Source organism: Brassica napus, chromosome A9, assembly GCF_020379485.1.
Source record: "Brassica napus cultivar Da-Ae chromosome A9, Da-Ae, whole genome shotgun sequence".
NCBI classification, from domain to species: domain Eukaryota; kingdom Viridiplantae; phylum Streptophyta; class Magnoliopsida; order Brassicales; family Brassicaceae; genus Brassica; species Brassica napus.
This window is the reverse complement of record NC_063442.1, coordinates 14,468,978-14,484,248: the sequence shown is the minus strand read 5'-3', so window position 1 is coordinate 14,484,248 and position 15,271 is coordinate 14,468,978. Positions and strand designations below refer to the sequence as shown.

The 15,271-nt window shown below is 35.2% G+C and overlaps 3 protein-coding genes and 1 pseudogene across 6 annotated transcripts; 1 reads left to right on the top strand and 3 right to left on the bottom strand.

Annotated features, from left to right (window-relative positions):
* Positions 1 to 474: 474 nt before the first annotated feature.
* LOC106364432 lies at positions 475 to 8,090 on the bottom strand (annotated as a pseudogene).
* A 132-nt stretch (positions 8,091 to 8,222) lies between these two features.
* On the bottom strand, positions 8,223 to 9,234 carry LOC106366833 (60S ribosomal protein L32-1). The gene is made up of 2 exons (XM_013806494.3): positions 9,044 to 9,234; positions 8,223 to 8,651 (listed from the first exon to the last, which is right to left on the bottom strand). The coding sequence occupies exons 1-2, from the start codon at positions 9,131 to 9,133 to the stop codon at positions 8,340 to 8,342; spliced, it is 402 nt and encodes a 133-aa protein (XP_013661948.1). The 5' UTR covers positions 9,134 to 9,234; the 3' UTR covers positions 8,223 to 8,339.
* Positions 9,235 to 9,423: 189 nt separating this feature from the next.
* On the bottom strand, positions 9,424 to 12,192 carry LOC106366831 (carboxyl-terminal-processing peptidase 1, chloroplastic). 3 transcript variants are annotated; one of them, XM_048740664.1, is made up of 12 exons: positions 11,752 to 12,192; positions 11,543 to 11,662; positions 11,120 to 11,257; positions 10,929 to 11,033; positions 10,688 to 10,856; positions 10,485 to 10,606; positions 10,312 to 10,395; positions 10,178 to 10,216; positions 10,018 to 10,080; positions 9,802 to 9,931; positions 9,597 to 9,684; positions 9,424 to 9,559 (listed from the first exon to the last, which is right to left on the bottom strand). In XM_048740664.1, the coding sequence occupies exons 1-11, from the start codon at positions 12,160 to 12,162 to the stop codon at positions 9,629 to 9,631; spliced, it is 1,437 nt and encodes a 478-aa protein (XP_048596621.1). In that variant the 5' UTR covers positions 12,163 to 12,192; the 3' UTR covers positions 9,424 to 9,559; positions 9,597 to 9,628. The 3 variants fall into 3 exon arrangements, 2 of the variants coding, with proteins under 2 accessions (XP_048596621.1, XP_013661947.1); XR_001273729.3 differs by lacking the exon at positions 9,424 to 9,559 and having other exon boundaries at positions 9,580 to 9,684; positions 10,296 to 10,395; XM_013806493.3 differs by lacking the exon at positions 9,424 to 9,559 and having other exon boundaries at positions 9,580 to 9,684.
* A 35-nt stretch (positions 12,193 to 12,227) lies between these two features.
* LOC106362998 lies at positions 12,228 to 15,018 on the top strand. Of its 2 annotated transcripts, XM_022691991.2 has the most exons (6): positions 12,228 to 12,646; positions 12,800 to 12,911; positions 13,006 to 13,422; positions 13,519 to 13,653; positions 13,735 to 14,145; positions 14,224 to 15,018. In XM_022691991.2, exons 3-6 carry the CDS (start codon positions 13,261 to 13,263, stop codon positions 14,380 to 14,382), a joined length of 867 nt encoding a protein of 288 aa, XP_022547712.2. In that variant the 5' UTR covers positions 12,228 to 12,646; positions 12,800 to 12,911; positions 13,006 to 13,260; the 3' UTR covers positions 14,383 to 15,018. The 2 variants fall into 2 exon arrangements, with proteins under 2 accessions (XP_022547712.2, XP_022548489.2); XM_022692768.2 differs by lacking the exons at positions 12,228 to 12,646; positions 12,800 to 12,911 and having other exon boundaries at positions 12,938 to 13,422.
* Positions 15,019 to 15,271: the final 253 nt, after the last annotated feature.

The window sequence follows — 15,271 nt, the reverse complement described above, 5'->3', positions numbered from 1 at the left end:
ATCCTCAGCGAGTTGTATACCCCATCCTTTTAATTTGAGCTTAGTCTCACTACAACGAAGAAGATATTGTTTAGTTTAATGCAAAGTCCATTCTAGTACTTACATGGAGTTGTATATCCACGTGATCATAGTTCAGTTGAGCTAGAGGAGCACTTTCTTTGTGTAGAGGGATACAAATCATACAATAGTCCATTATAAACAGATGACCATCTTTCTTTTCTGTCCAGAAGTTTTGTTGCTGGCTAAAATAATCTATGATGTCCCCAAGTCTGCCTTTGAACCGACAGTTGACACTGATATATACTAAATTACCACCATGTCTGGGCGGAGAGTAAAAAAAAACGCGGCGCAAGCCCTGAACCGGAAAAATGGCTGCCAGAGAGTTTACAATCATGAGCATGAAGGTAAAGTTTCTCGAAGATTTACAATCAAAATCCAATGTTTCTTCACGTAGTCTGCACCAAAAGAGGTCCAGTAAATGCAAAAGATACTAAAACATAAAACGAACTATAAGACAAAAGAGTATTATGTTCAGTTCATTCCTAGTTCTTACCCGCATGCGCTTGCTGTTTCTCAATGTCTCTACACTTTGGTCAGCCACACGGCATCCATCATTAACAACATTGTCTTCATCAGCTGCAAAAACATGTGAAATATTATCTGGATTACTCTCCAGAGCGCTATCTCCATACTCTTGGCTGTGTACGGTCTCATGGCCTCCCAAGTAACCATTGTTGCTTGTGTTTCCTCCAGAAACAAGTGGAAGAATTTTTGGGTTACAAGGTTGGTTACCCATTGATTGACCGTTCTCGGGAAACAATATGCCGCATCCTTTTAACTGAAGCACATAGTCTTCCTCAATGAGACGAAATTGTATATCAATGTGATCATAGTTAAGTTGATCAGATAGAAGTGTAATGTCTTTGTTTGAAGGGAAACAAGAGTCAAATATAACCAGATGACCTCCCAGCCTCGATGTTGAGAATTCTGGTTGCACATCAAAGTGATTCCCAGACATGTCTATGAACCGAAAACATACCTGGATGTTGAATGAATGAAAACTAAATGTAGCGATATCAAACAAGGCACAAGCCTTTACTCTGACGAATTGGTGGGAGGGAGAGATGTGTGGTAGAGGGATATTGGTTAGAGAGGTTCCACTATTACGGTGAGTGAAATATGAAGGCACTTCTTCACCTGAGAGTATCACTCGCATGAAAACTGTTTGTTGTTGAAATAGATCTTTGTGATCCAAGTTGAAGCAGCCTGTAAAATCGAGGTGGGCGATTGAGACATAACGGTCAGGAAGACTAGAGTGAATAGTGTCTGTTGCTATTGCCACAATGCTTGGACTATCATCCCAGTTAGCTTCAGTCAATGCCCCACAGTTTGAAAATAAAGCCACCTTGAGATGTTTCAGTTTTAAAATGTTTAGGGATATACGTCGTAAGTTGGTGCAGTTAGCCATATTTAGATCTTTGAGCGCAGAGAATTTCTCGACCCACCAAGGAACCTCTTCTATCGCTGAAAAGCTTAGTTTGAGGTATTGGATGTTTCTTGAGATATTAGGAAAACTCCTCAACCGTGAGCATCCGGAGAGAACTAAATATTCCAGTGATTGGAGGTTAATGCCAGTTGGAAGAGTCTCCAGATTTATGCAATTTCTAATGTCCAACCACTTCAGTTTATTTAGATTCTGAAATGAAGAAGGAAGCTCCACCAAACTTGGGATTTCCGAGAGTTGCAATCTCGTCATGAGGGTAGTAAACGGCTGAACCCAAAAACAAAAGAAATTTAATTTTAAATGAAATCACCCAGTAATTTTAAATATACTGCATGTCAGTTGAAAATATTACTACAACTATATCTTTTTTACTCTATTTGCTCATTTCCTGCTAAGAAGATATAAAATGATACGTTTTTGACATCTATAAAATGATACTTACATATTTTATAAAGTTGTTTAATGCAGTTAAAAATAGGGAAAAACTGTTGTGATTTTTTTTTCTCTCGAAAAGTTGTAAATGTAAGAAAAAAAAAAGTAATACGATTAATTTTGAATCTTTTTAAAAACTATTTAAAGTTATTTTGAATCTTTTTAAAAACTATTTAAAGTTATTTATAAGGATTCTTTTTATTTTGAAATTTTTAATATTTATCTTTGATTTTAAAAATTTGAAACTCTATCCTTAAAACTCTACCCTTAACTCCAAACCCTAAGTCTAGATTAGTTAATTCAATATAAAAATGTAAATAAAGTTATCCTAGAGAATTTTTCTATTTATAAAGCAACTCATAGAAATGCAAAGAAAGTTTCAATAGCAATATTCTCCTACATGTAACATCCGATGTAAATTTTCTCTTATATTTTTGCATATATGTGTAGGTTAAGTTTGGAACGACATACCTGCTGCACTCCTTCCCATAGGTTCTCACTCCTTAGGTTGGTCATGTTAAGCACATCGAGAGTCAAATAAGAAGGGGATTCTGAGATGTTGGTTAAGATTTCAGGAAACCTTCTCAACCGTGAGCATCCAGAGAGAACAAAGCCTTCGAAAGAGTTGAGATAAATCCCAGTTGGAATAGTCTCCAAATTTGTGCAAAAATTCATTTCCAAATCCCTGAGTTTTTTTAGATTCCGAATTGAGGAAGGAAACTCTAATAAACTCGAGCAAAAGTCAAGACAAAGCCTCTCGAGATTCATGGCCTTTGAAAGATCTGGGATTTCTTTTAGATTTACAGATAGCGTCAAATCTATTTCCTTGAGACATGTAAGTGACTGTACCAAAACAAATAAAAAACACATAGTTAAGTAGAAAATTACTCATCGGGTGACCACTAATACATAAGCCACTAGGATAAGACCCGCGCCTTGCGCGGGATTAAGTTATTATTTTTATTATATTTTGGAGAATGAAACAATAGTTTGGCTTTATTTGGATTACGGGTGTTCAATCCGGATATCGGATTGGTTTCGGTTCGGTTCGGTTTTTTCGGTATTTGGTTAGTAAAATATAACTACTATTCTAAATCCATATGTACTTTGATTTTAGTCTTTCACATACTTTTGAAAGATTTCAACTGGACGACTAAATTGATCAGCCAATTTTGTTGCTTTAAATCATTAGTGTTTATATATATATATATATATATATTATTTAGTTTGAATATTTATTAAATAAAAATTCATATGCGTTATATTTTATGATCATTTGTAACTTATTATAACAAAAAAATAATCTATTGATCACAAAATTTTCAGAGTGGGAATATTCAAATTTCTAATAATATATAGACGTTTTGAAAAATTCAAATATAACATATAAGAAAAAATATAAATGTTTTTATTATATATTTAATGCGATTTTTTAATATCTTTCAATAATATAAAATTAAAAAAAGAACTAAGATACCAAAATTGTTATCAAATATTTATTATTCATAATAATTAATTTTCATATATACGTTAATCATATTAGGTAATTTCGTAGATTCTAATTAAGGAAAGTGCAAAAAAAATTTTGGTAGATTATTTATCAATTCGATAGTTAGTTTAATAAAAAATATAATGTAAGTCAAGATGGACCAACCTATTTTTCTAAGAATAGTATATTTTATATAGTCATTTATTAAATGAGAATTTATAATCATACAGTTCTATGATCATTCATATTATTTTATAACTGAATATTTAAATCATCAATAACAAAATTTTCAATGTGAAATCTTTAATAAGTTTATAATTTATAAATGTTTTTGAAAATTCATTGAAAGTTTTAATATTAAAATATTTATGTAATCTTATGGTATATAGTATAATCTATATATATATATATATAAATATATATGTTTTATTATTAAATGATATTTTTTACTCATATGGTTTTAAAATAATGTGTATCTTCTTATAATATTAAATAAAAGTTCATATTAATACAATTTTATGATCATTTGTAACTTATTATGACAAAAAAAAATCTACTGATCACAAAATTTTCAGAGTGGGGATCTTCAAATTTCTAATAATTTATAGACGTTTTGAAAAATTCAAAATATAACATATAAGAAAAATTATAAATGTTTTTATTATATATTTAATGTGATTTTTAAATATATTTTAATAATATAAAATTAAAAAAAAGAACTAAGATACAAAAATTGTTATCAAATATTTATTATTCATTATAATTAATTTTCACATATACGTTAATCATATTAGGTAATTTCGTAGCTTTTATTTAAGGAAAGTGCAAAACATTTTTTGGTACGTTATTTATCAATTCGATAGTTAGTTTAATAAAAAGTGTAATATAAGTTAAGATAGACCAACCTATTTTTCTAGGAATAGTATATTTTGTATAGTTATTTATTAAATAAGAATTTATAATCATACGGTTCTATGATCGTTCATATCGTTTTATAACAAAATATTTAAATCATCGATAACAAAATTTTCAATCTGAAATCTTTAATAAGTTTATAATTTATAAATGTTCTTGAAAATTCATTGAAAGTTTTAATATTAAAATATTTATGTAATCTTATGGTATATAGTGTTTAATATATATATATATATTTATTTTATTATTAAATGATATTTTTTACTCATATGGTTTTAAAATCATGTGTATCTTCTTATAATAAAAATGTTAAACCATTGATCATTAATTTTTAACATAATAATTTTAATAGTTTTAGTCATTTATTGTCGTTTTTAAAATTCAAAATATAACATATACGAAAAAATCTAAATTTTCTTTTTATAGCTAATTTGATTGTTTAATTTATTTTAATAATATAAAATTAAACAAAAAATGATGGAGGAGATATACATTGTTATCAAATCTTTATTATTAAACTCATTAATTGTCATATATATATTAGTCATTTATGGTAATTCCGTAGGTTTTATTTAAGGAAAGAAAATATCATATCATATCATTATATCATATAGTTTGACCAACTTATATATCTAACAACATATAAAAATCGAATGTGGACCTACTTATTTTTCAATTGAATGTAATTGACTATCTAATTGAGTGACACCTATGCATTGGGACCTCTTTTAATTAATACAAAATTGAGGTTACATCTTTTCAAATGTTCCTCAATTAATATATAAGGGATATTAGCATAGCTTACCGCAACTCCTTCCCACAGCTTCTCGAGATTGCCTGCACGCATCACAAGCTTGATGAGGTTTTCAGGTTGGAACTTAGAAGGCATACATCTCATCGGATACCCATGCCAAGACAATAATCTGAGACTAGGGGGCAAATAGTCGAAGTTTTTGGGTAAGTGCAATCTAACAACGTTACATCCGAAAATTTCTAGAAAACTGAGATTACACATCCCTTTGAATGCATTCTCATGTACATGAAGTTCATCAGTCTCATCCATAATCAACTCTATCCCCAAAACCCTTTTGGTACCCTGAAAATATAAGATCAACACACGGAAACAAAATTAATTAGCTTAACAATAAAATGACATGCATTTTAATCTCTGAGCGAGATATATGAAAACGAGCACAATAAAACTTACAGTATTATCTTCAAGTACATCCCAAATATCCTTCGAATCCATAAGGAATTCTCGTTCTCCAGGTTCATCGGACTGTGCACGGACGATCTCTTTACCCATTTCTTGTAGCAAAGAGTGCATTTCCACAGTATTAAATCTTTCATGGATAAGAGATTTATCAACTAAATTCTTAAGCCCAATATTAACATCCAAGTTTCTATCTTCTAGTAGCAGTTTAATGTGATCAACTTTCCTCCCACTAAAAAGACATGCAACGTGACGAAATATTGCTTTATCTTTCTTGTTATTTAACCCATCGTAGCTGGCTCTTAGTGTTCTCTCAATCTTTCTATCCAAAGACGTTCGAAGCCTCGGCAGCATATCCAGCCAGTCTTCTTTGTCCCTGCCCCGTAAATTAGAACCCAAAACGTCAAGACCCAATGGAAGGTTACCGGCACAGAATACAACTTCAGAAGCAAGCTCCATAAAACCATCAGGTGGAGAATTCCTTCTGAAAGCAGATTGACAAAAAATCTCAAGAGCAAGGTGTTTAGAAGGGAGACAGACCTCGTAAATGTGATCAATCCCATGGGCCCTTAGAAAATGTTTATCTTTTGTAACCACAATGATTCTACTCCCACTTCCAAACCATTGGGTTCTTCCAGCTAAGGCATCTAGCACGTCCTGATCATCCAAATCATCGATAAAAATAAGAGCTTTTCGGTGCCTTAGCATCTTTTCCACCGCACCTATATGGTCTATCCTTATATCCCTATTGTCTAAAACTTCAGCTAGAAAAGCTCGTTGCAAGTGCAGCTTCATGTTATAGTCTCCTAGATTAGCTCCTCTATAAACATCCATATTCTTGGATATGAAAACTTTATCTATGAAAACACTACTTTGGAAACGACGAGAGAGGCGACTAAATAGAGCTCTTGCAATGGTAGTCTTGCCAATTCCAGAGGGGCCCCATATCCCAACCATCCTCACTTCCTCTGATTCCAAGTCAAGCAATGAACTCATAGCTCTGATGTGATCTTCAATTCCGACAAAATCCTCAACCTCATATGATGGAGAAACATTCAATTTACCCAAAACATCATTGGCTATTTCGTTGATCATCCTTGCTTCGTTGTCCCTAATAAAAGGAAAAATAAATTTCAGATTCCACAATCATGTTTGTTAAACAATAGTACATATTATATACTGATCCATAAATTTGTACCAGGTGACACTATGATATCCAAGGATGTTAGCTACATCAGTCAAAGCTTCCCTCCATAGAATGATTTCGTCCTCAGTTTTATTTTGGCATGTCTTCTCAAAAATCTTCCCAAAGTCTCCAGTCTGTTTCCTCACGTGGGAAGGATCCAAACCGTAGAAAACCGGGATCACCATCTGAGCACACTCTTCCTTACACCTCACAATCTCAAGCAACTCATTAAGACACCAGCTTGAAGAGGCGTAGTTTGCGGAGAAAATGACCACTGCAATCCTTGAATCCTTGATCGCTTGTCTAAGCTCAGGATCGAGGGACCGGCTTCTCTCGATCTCGTTGTCTTTGAAAGCAGTGATAAGTTTGCGATCTAGCTCCTTCATAAAGTGGCTGAGGAAGGTCTTGCGGACATCTTCTCCGCTGAAGCTCGGAAAAACGTCATATGACCAATTGCGAGAAGAGGATGAAGAATAAGAAGAAGCCATACAAGATTGTTCAGATAAGTTATTCCGTAAAAAAAAAAACAGAGAAGAGAAAACAAATAAATTGCACATATAATATCAGAGAAGATGCACACATGCATATATAAAACGAGATCAGATGTAGAGTACCTAGCAATTGCATGTGTTTATGCGACTTTTCAGATGCAACTTTGCGGAAGTTCCTCTTCTTGACTATTTCGTGACTTTATTACCACCAACATTGTTTAATATTTAAAGTTTCTCTCACATCACAAGTCAAAATTCTTTAGAACAAGCCAGTGAAAGTGATGTCATCTGGCTTTATGTTTAACTGAATCATTTGGCCCGCTTTTCTCGCCCATGCTGCGCGAAGTCAACAATAATTTAATTCCACGAGATGATGATCTTCATCATGATCGGCATCAGTTCCTAAACCAACCTTTACTACATCTCTTTAATCCGCTGGGAAATGTTGACTGATTTAGCGCATTTTCATGCTTTCTGTTCAGACTATAGCCTGACAATAGAGCAGTCCACTTGTTCATGAACCTTCTCGTCAAACACCTTCCCAGATTCATCTGTTCTTTAGCAGTTTGCGTAAAACGTTATGAGGGAAGCAGATACACATTCCTCATTAAAACATCCGACACCAAAGTCGTTCAAAAAAGGCACGATTCTCCATTTATATAAAACTCTCATTCGCAATTAACAATATTAGCCCTATTCGTTTACTGAACGCAGCTTCAATGACAAGCGATTAAAAGATATTAAAGGGATTTTTATGTGACAGGTCAGGTTCAAGTCAAAATTCTGAATTTGAAGATGAACGCTAGCAGCACCTTGTTGTTGATTGTAAATTTATTGTTGCTGTTCGCAGACGCTGGAGTTTCTCGAAAGGAACAGGGCTATTTGTCAATAATGCAACGATAAACGAAAATCGCTTCGAACATATTCAATGTTTTCAACTTTCTAATAAAATAAGCTTCTATCTGACAGATTTGGCCTATAAAGTTTGAAGCTACGGCACAATTGTTTTACTTTAAAAATATGTGAAATTGTATCGAATGACAAAACAGATAATAAACTGAAAAATTGGCAATGACCAATAAAAAGTAACCCTAGTTAGGGGCATGTTTTTACTCGTCTTCCTGGCTACGCAACCTAGCAAGCCTGTTGGTAACGACAATGTCTAGCTGAGAAGCTCTCTCCACAATAGCCTTTCTCTTCTTGGTGGAAACGTTGTGGGCAATCTCTGCGCAGTAAGTCCTGTTGTGCATCATCAGCAACTCAAGATCACTTGTGTTGTGAACAACGAACTTCTTGAATCCATTGGGGAGATAGTGACGGGTCTTCTTGTCAGATCCGTAACCAACATTGGGCATCAAAGTGACACCTTTGAACTTTCTCCTCACTCTGGAATCAATACCCTTTGGTCTTCTCCAGCTTTCCTGAACACAGTAGTAACAAATCAAAACCAATAAAAAAAGAAACAATACAACTCAGCAGATTGTACGAGAAAATGAAATGTATACAGGATTAAAAGTAACAGTAAGCTTGTAGAACTAAAGCAAACTGTGTCGCAAGACCTGTAAGAGTGTTGTTCACTATACGCCCTTGAAAAAACGAAGTGACCAGAAACAGGAGTTTAATCCTGGCCACCAGATACCAGAGGGCACTGCATAGATGCAAATGGAGACTGAAACTACCAAGAAAGTCTAGTAATTTTCAGCTAAACTGTCATATAATTCAAGAAAGTAAACAAGCTAGACTATCATATCTAATCGTTAAAGCTTCAACGAACCAGTGAGAAAGTTTAAATCAGTAACTATGAAATGGCTACCTTGACGGTGATTCTACGGTCGCTTTGGGGTCTGATGAACTTGGCAGACCTCTTCTTCACCACCTTCTTCGTTAGCAAAGGTACCGCCATTTTTGCTCCTTTGCGTATGGATCCCAGAGGCGTATTACTTGACACCGGAACAAAATGTTTTATAGGAGTGTCCTAGGGTTTCTGATTACCCATGAATTGGGCTCATGCCCATGTTATGGGCCCATTATAATTTCTTTTCGGGCTCTTAAACTATGAAGAAACTAGCTAATTTGGGTTTGAGCAATAGAACCAAAAATATTAAATCTACAGCTAAAAAGTTTCTTTTCTCTTGAAACGTCCAAAATTTGGCAGCGTAATTTCACATGAATAATATTATTATCAAATTCCAATTTTGTAAAAATATAAATTGCACCCCATAAGGTTTCTCTAATTTACGACACACCCAAAAATTTAGGTAGGCTCGTGTATATACCCAAAGACGCTAATCGTTTGTTTTTTTTTTGTTTGTAGCTTGGGGAAAGAATAGTGACAAAAAAAAAAAAAAAAGCTTGGGGAAAGAATAAGAGGAGATAGTCTGATGAACTTCATCACGTTTCAGCTTTGTTGGAGAGTGTTGCACTTAGACAAACGTTCTTTTACTTCATCCCAAGCTGCTTACCGTATCATCCAACACAAAGTTTAAAACGAGGTCAATGAGTAAATGTTCAAATGGTCATCGAAAAAAAAAGAAAAGAGGAAAGATCAAAAGACTCAGAGATTAAGCGAACCTGGTAAGTTTCTGAAATCAGGTTCAATTCCACCACCATTGATGTCTATGTGGTTTGGTGTGACATACTTTCCTATTGTCACAACAACTCCTGATCCATCCCTGAGCTCGAACACCGATTGAATCAAACCCTGCAACCAGTAAATTCAAACCCACAAGAGGATGATCACAAACATATTCAATATAAAATTATTAAGACTTTACAGTTTATAGTAACCTTTCCATAAGTCCTTTCGCCCACAAGAACTGCTTTACAGTTATCATGAAGTGCAGATGCCACCTGGAATAAACAAAACAGACAAGCTCATTTCATTTAACTGATCCGATCCAAAAGAAGACGAGTCTCCCTAAGCTTATATCTTATTAAGATCACTCACAATTTCACTAGCACTTGCGGTTCTGTTGTTTACCATTACCTGCAACAATGATAAGGATTCTAATCAGCTCCTGATGCAAGAAAATCATCATCAGTGTGAAAAAAATTAAATGGCTTACATGATCAATCACATACAATAAGTGGGGCATTGATCAATGGTTTTTTATCTGCAACAACAGTCTTTTGAGTCTCGGCGTCTCTCCCGGCTGTGTATATCACCTGTTACCCAGTTGAAACATACAACAGGAGTTCAAGTAAATTTATATGAATCTCTTCATGCAGTTGAAGTAGGCTATTATGTGATTTACCGTATCCCCTTCATCTAGGAACAGCTTAGCAGTTTCTATTCCAGCCTGCACAAGTCCACCAAGGTTATCTCTAAGATCCATTACGAAATAAGACGCACCCTTGTCCTGTAGTCGTTTCATTGCTGCAGATATATAAGCATAAACACAAGTTAATAAAGGGATGAAACCACAAGTTGAAAACTGTAGATGTGAAAGGCTTTTACCAATCACCAGATCTTTCCTAGCCAGAGCATTGAACTCTTTTAGACGGATATACCCAACAGAGATCTTTCCGTTGTCAACTTTTTCCAAACGATAGGAGACTGGAGTCTGAGCATTAACTTGTCTCTGTACTTTAATTGTCCTAAGAGGTCCACACTTCCCATGCTTCACCTGCAATACGCATACACATCATCAATCTTTAGTCATGAGCTTAGTTTTTATCTTGTGATTAAGAAGAATAACCTTGAGAACCACAAAAGTTTTACTAGGGCCTTGTAACAAAGATGATACTTCAAATGATGATTTCCCACTAACATCAACTCCATTGACAGCAAGAATCTCATCTCCCTAGCAAGATAAATGCATTACACACTCTTTAAGTGAAATCATCAACGAACAAAACTAGTACAAAGAAACTGGACCAGTATGTTAACCTGTTTCACGCCAGCAATGTCAGCAGGACCGTCCAACACAATACCAAGAACCTTCAGCTTTGCATTTCCACCACCATCAGAAACTTCTCTAAGGTTTATTCCAATACCGGTAATGTCATATTTGGACATCCTGGAGAACTTCAACAAGTGACACAAACAAAGAAGTCTGTTACTGAGATCACTCAAGAATCAAAACCAAAAGGATGTGTAATTGATAACTGATAAAGCTTAAGACTCCTCCATCACTTAAAGACTTAAAATCAAAGGGATGTGTAACTGATACAACTTAAGACTCCTCCATCAACCAAATTCATAGAATCTAAACACTGAATGTAGTTGACAACAAGTGACACAACCAAAGAGATATGTAACTGAGACAACTTAAGACTCCTCCATCAACTAAATTCATAGAATCCGTCAAACCTCATCTGGTGAGAGAAAGCGAGTGTATTGATCACCCAAACTTCCCAGCATTTTCTTAATCACTTCGTGAGCCTTTGATCTACTCTTAATTGGACTACTCAATATCTCTTCCTTCTGTTTCTGCAAAGTTTCAACAACAACAAGTAGAAAGATTCAATCTTTACACATAAAGTTCCTTACTTTATCCACCCATCAAGCTATTTAACTACCTGCCAAGTCTCAGGAGTCCATCTATTGCTTCGAGCATCGAGAAAGGAGTCGTTGACGATCTCCCACGCCTCTTCAACAATCCCTTCGTTAGTTACTAACTGAGGCCTGACGTCATCTTCTAGCACCTCAGTATCAGCTTCTTCCTCGTTAGGGCAATCTTCCGGAGAAGAATCAGGCGATAACGAAGGCGGAGTCATGGATAGGTAAGGATCGATGGAAGCTGCGACGGAGGGAATCGGCGACGAGAGTACCAGAGTGAGTGAGAGAGCTCCTGTTAGTGTTCCGATTACTGTTTTTTTGAAAATTTTGGCTAGACCGGAGTATTCAATTTTAGACGGCGGTGGATGTTCCGGAAATGACGGCGGTGACGTGGCGGATAACGGCGAGGAGAATGGGAGCAAGAGCCTCATCTTGTTTTAACGGTTTAGTTTTTATTTGTCTTAAACAAACAGATATAAGGTACAAAGTATTTACAAATATGTCCTCGTACTCTTAAAGTATTATATTTATAGATACTAACTTTATAAAATACATTTTTAACCCAAAAAGTATACGATGAGGACGTTGACTGAAAATTTAGTCAACTGTTACTTCAATAAGTAATAAATACTTAATTTGAATGAATATATATATATTTGCTTCTCGTATCCCAAAAAAATTATAAAAGCTCAAAGATTGAAAGAGTGAGACAGAGAGGGAAAAAGTTAACAAGAAGGTTTCTTGATACTCAAGAAGAAGCGCGAGAGAGAGAGAGAATCCGTTTTGTTCCTTCTTCTGAAAGAAAGCTCTGACAAGTTTCGGCAAAAATGGCAGCGAAGGACGAAGACGGCAAGGATGGTTTTCTAAAGGAGATGAGAGATCTCGCTCAGCTGATGCAGGATACTCTTTCTCAAGGTTTCTTCCTTTTCTTTCTTAGGATCACTTGTTTCTTCTTCGTCGGTGTTGTTTCTTTTACTTGTTTCTTGTACAGTTTCTGCCACATCGCTCTATCTAAAGTTTGCTTGGTGCATCAAGTTGATATCTGATGATCGATGTTGCTTTTTCCAGATCCTCCTGTTCATGAAGTTGGGAGCAACCAAGGCGAGAAGAAAGGAACCAGTAATCATCAATTGTCTGGTTTATCTACTACTTATAATGCCCTTGTTGCATATACGCAGAGGTTCCTTCTTTTCATCTCTTGTAAAATTCCTTAAAAGTTTGGCAGTTGATGATTCATCTTCCTCGTTTGTAACACTCCTTTGTTATCTTTGCAGTGATCAAGTTGGAGATTCTGATTTGGCATCCAAGTACAACTTGCCTGATGATGAAGAAGTTACTAATCCAATTGATTACACATCTAGTGACTACCATGTTACAAGAAATCAACTTCAAGAGCCCTTCTCTCTACTCTCTATAGAGAATAATGATGACTCAAAAGAGTTTGCACATGATGCGTACATGGGCAAAATGCAAGTCTGCTTCTCTAGCTTTCTCTCCATTTTTTATATGCTCTATTAATGATCTCTTAAATGTTTTTCCACAGAGATTCCTCCTCCTTTGACTATCCTAAAGCAGAACAGGCGCAGTATGGAGATCATGAGCATGCTTCTGCTTTCCCATTTGACGTTTGGCAGCCTGTGAATCCTGCGCAAGCTCCTCCTAAACAGAGTCTTCAGAGGCAGAACGCGATGGTGAGAGATCAAAATGGCTTCTCTTAATGTCTCTTAGGCTCTTTATATACATATAGCTGAATCAAGATCTTGTATTGTGTCTTCCATGTGTTATAGCATCGACAAAGATACACAAGAGAACTGGATCCTCGATACTCAGCTTCTTCTTTGAATCACCCAATGCCTACAAGAGATAGCATTACTACTACTGCATCTTCACATGGTCGTAGGTCATCCGTTTCCATGACCAAGGTAAAGTCTTTTACTAATAAACCATTATTCTTTTTACATCCTTTGATTTATAATTATAGTTTGATTCTCATTTTGGCGCAGGCATTAACAACATCTACGGACTTTGTACCAAAGAGGAACCAACAAGCCATGAACCCACATTACTCTCAGCGTCAGGTTCCTTCAGGGCAGTATGGTAATATCACGAACTCTCCTTACTCGCCACCAAATCAGAACGAGAGCTACAACATGCCACCATCAGCAGCAGCGTTTCAGCAACAAGGTGGTAGTAACATGGCGCTTAATGGTAATATGATTATCTTTCCCTACGGACGACCAGAACAGAATGACAGCTACAACATGCCTCAAATAGCTGCCTCTGTTGCTCCTTATGCTTACGGTTCTGTTAACCTCTTCGGCAATGGCACGTCGAGTGATAACGTTGCAAACTCGAGGTTTGGCTATGAAGGTGGTGTCTCAAGGAACCACTTGTCATCGCTTCAGCAGCATCAGGTGAAACCCAAACAAATATCTCTTAGGGCTTGTATGACTTGGCGCACAAGTAACGCTTGCTTGTTGTTTTGGTCACAGAGTGGAGATTCATTTGTGGGGCCACTGAGTTCCAGACGTAGCCGCCAACAACGAAAACAGCAGCTTCGGAGTGATTTCTTTGCAGCTCTGAACCAACAAAACGATAGGAGTGATCCATCTGACCAAACCCAACAACGGTTATTTCCAAGAGACAACTAAAGTAATCAAAAATCAACCATATCAGAACTAATGACTTTCTTTTAATGGCTTTAAGCTGCTTGTTTGTGAATAATAAATATGTTGCTGGAACAATGTTTCGGGCTTTCTTTAGAATGTTCCTGTGATGGGTTAATTTTGCTATATACTTATTTTAGCTTATATTTGAACAAAATATGGAAACAGAGCGGTCTGATTCAAAATCCCCTGATTGTAAGACAAGCTTTGCTCTGTTTACTATTGTGTATATCTCGGTTATATCGCTTACCGGTTTGACAAGATTGACCGAAATATTAGTGGATAGATTATTACTCTTTCAGATCCATGGAAACTATTATGAACAAAGTTTTACATTAGAATTTGTCCACAATAAGGGGAGAATTCTAATTTTACCACAAATTTAACACAAGTTTTCAACTTTACTTTTAAAGACTAACTATGTTCATAAATACTTACAATTTGTGATGAAAGATGATTACACTAACCCTACTAATTAAATTACTTATCAATGTTTAAGAAATATTTATTAAATTTTATAAACCCAAGTCCACCTAATAAATATTAATTCTAAAACAATAATTGCTAAACCTTAAACTCAAATGTCTTGATTTTTCTTATTTTATTTTTTTTAAAAAGTGATATCTAATTAATGGTATTTTAATCAAATTTTCTAACTAATAGTGTAAATGTAAGAAAATATCATGTTTTAGTATTAGAGATAGAGATATAGGAATGGTAGAAGATGTGATGTTCAAAGCAAATAAAGGGTAAATCTTAAAAAGAGTTCATGTGTTAATAGTATAGAAAGAGTTACCCAAAAATTACAATGAGCACGTTGACTACAATTGGAATGGAACTGATGGTCACCGTCACTAGTTTCTTCAATAAAGTC

What these genes read in the sequence shown, in the direction of transcription:
- LOC106366833 (XM_013806494.3), bottom strand. Translation starts at nt 9,133, where the DNA reads ATGGCGGTACCTTTGCTAACGAAGAAGGTGGTGAAGAAGAGGTCTGCC. An exon ending in ACCGTAGAATCACCGTCAAG is followed by an intron (nt 8,652 to 9,043) that starts GTAGCCATTTCA and finishes TACTGTGTTCAG; the next exon opens with GAAAGCTGGAGAAGACCAAA.
- LOC106366831 (XM_048740664.1), bottom strand. Translation starts at nt 12,162, where the DNA reads ATGAGGCTCTTGCTCCCATTCTCCTCGCCGTTATCCGCCACGTCACCG. An exon ending in TCCTAGATGAAGGGGATACG is followed by an intron (nt 10,396 to 10,484) that starts GTAAATCACATA and finishes ACTGGGTAACAG; the next exon opens with GTGATATACACAGCCGGGAG. An exon ending in TGATTTCAGAAACTTACCAG is followed by an intron (nt 9,685 to 9,801) that starts GTTCGCTTAATC and finishes TACGGTAAGCAG; the next exon opens with CTTGGGATGAAGTAAAAGAA.
- LOC106362998 (XM_022691991.2), top strand. Translation starts at nt 13,261, where the DNA reads ATGTTTTTCCACAGAGATTCCTCCTCCTTTGACTATCCTAAAGCAGAA. An exon ending in TTCAGAGGCAGAACGCGATG is followed by an intron (nt 13,423 to 13,518) that starts GTGAGAGATCAA and finishes CATGTGTTATAG; the next exon opens with CATCGACAAAGATACACAAG. An exon ending in CATCCGTTTCCATGACCAAG is followed by an intron (nt 13,654 to 13,734) that starts GTAAAGTCTTTT and finishes ATTTTGGCGCAG; the next exon opens with GCATTAACAACATCTACGGA.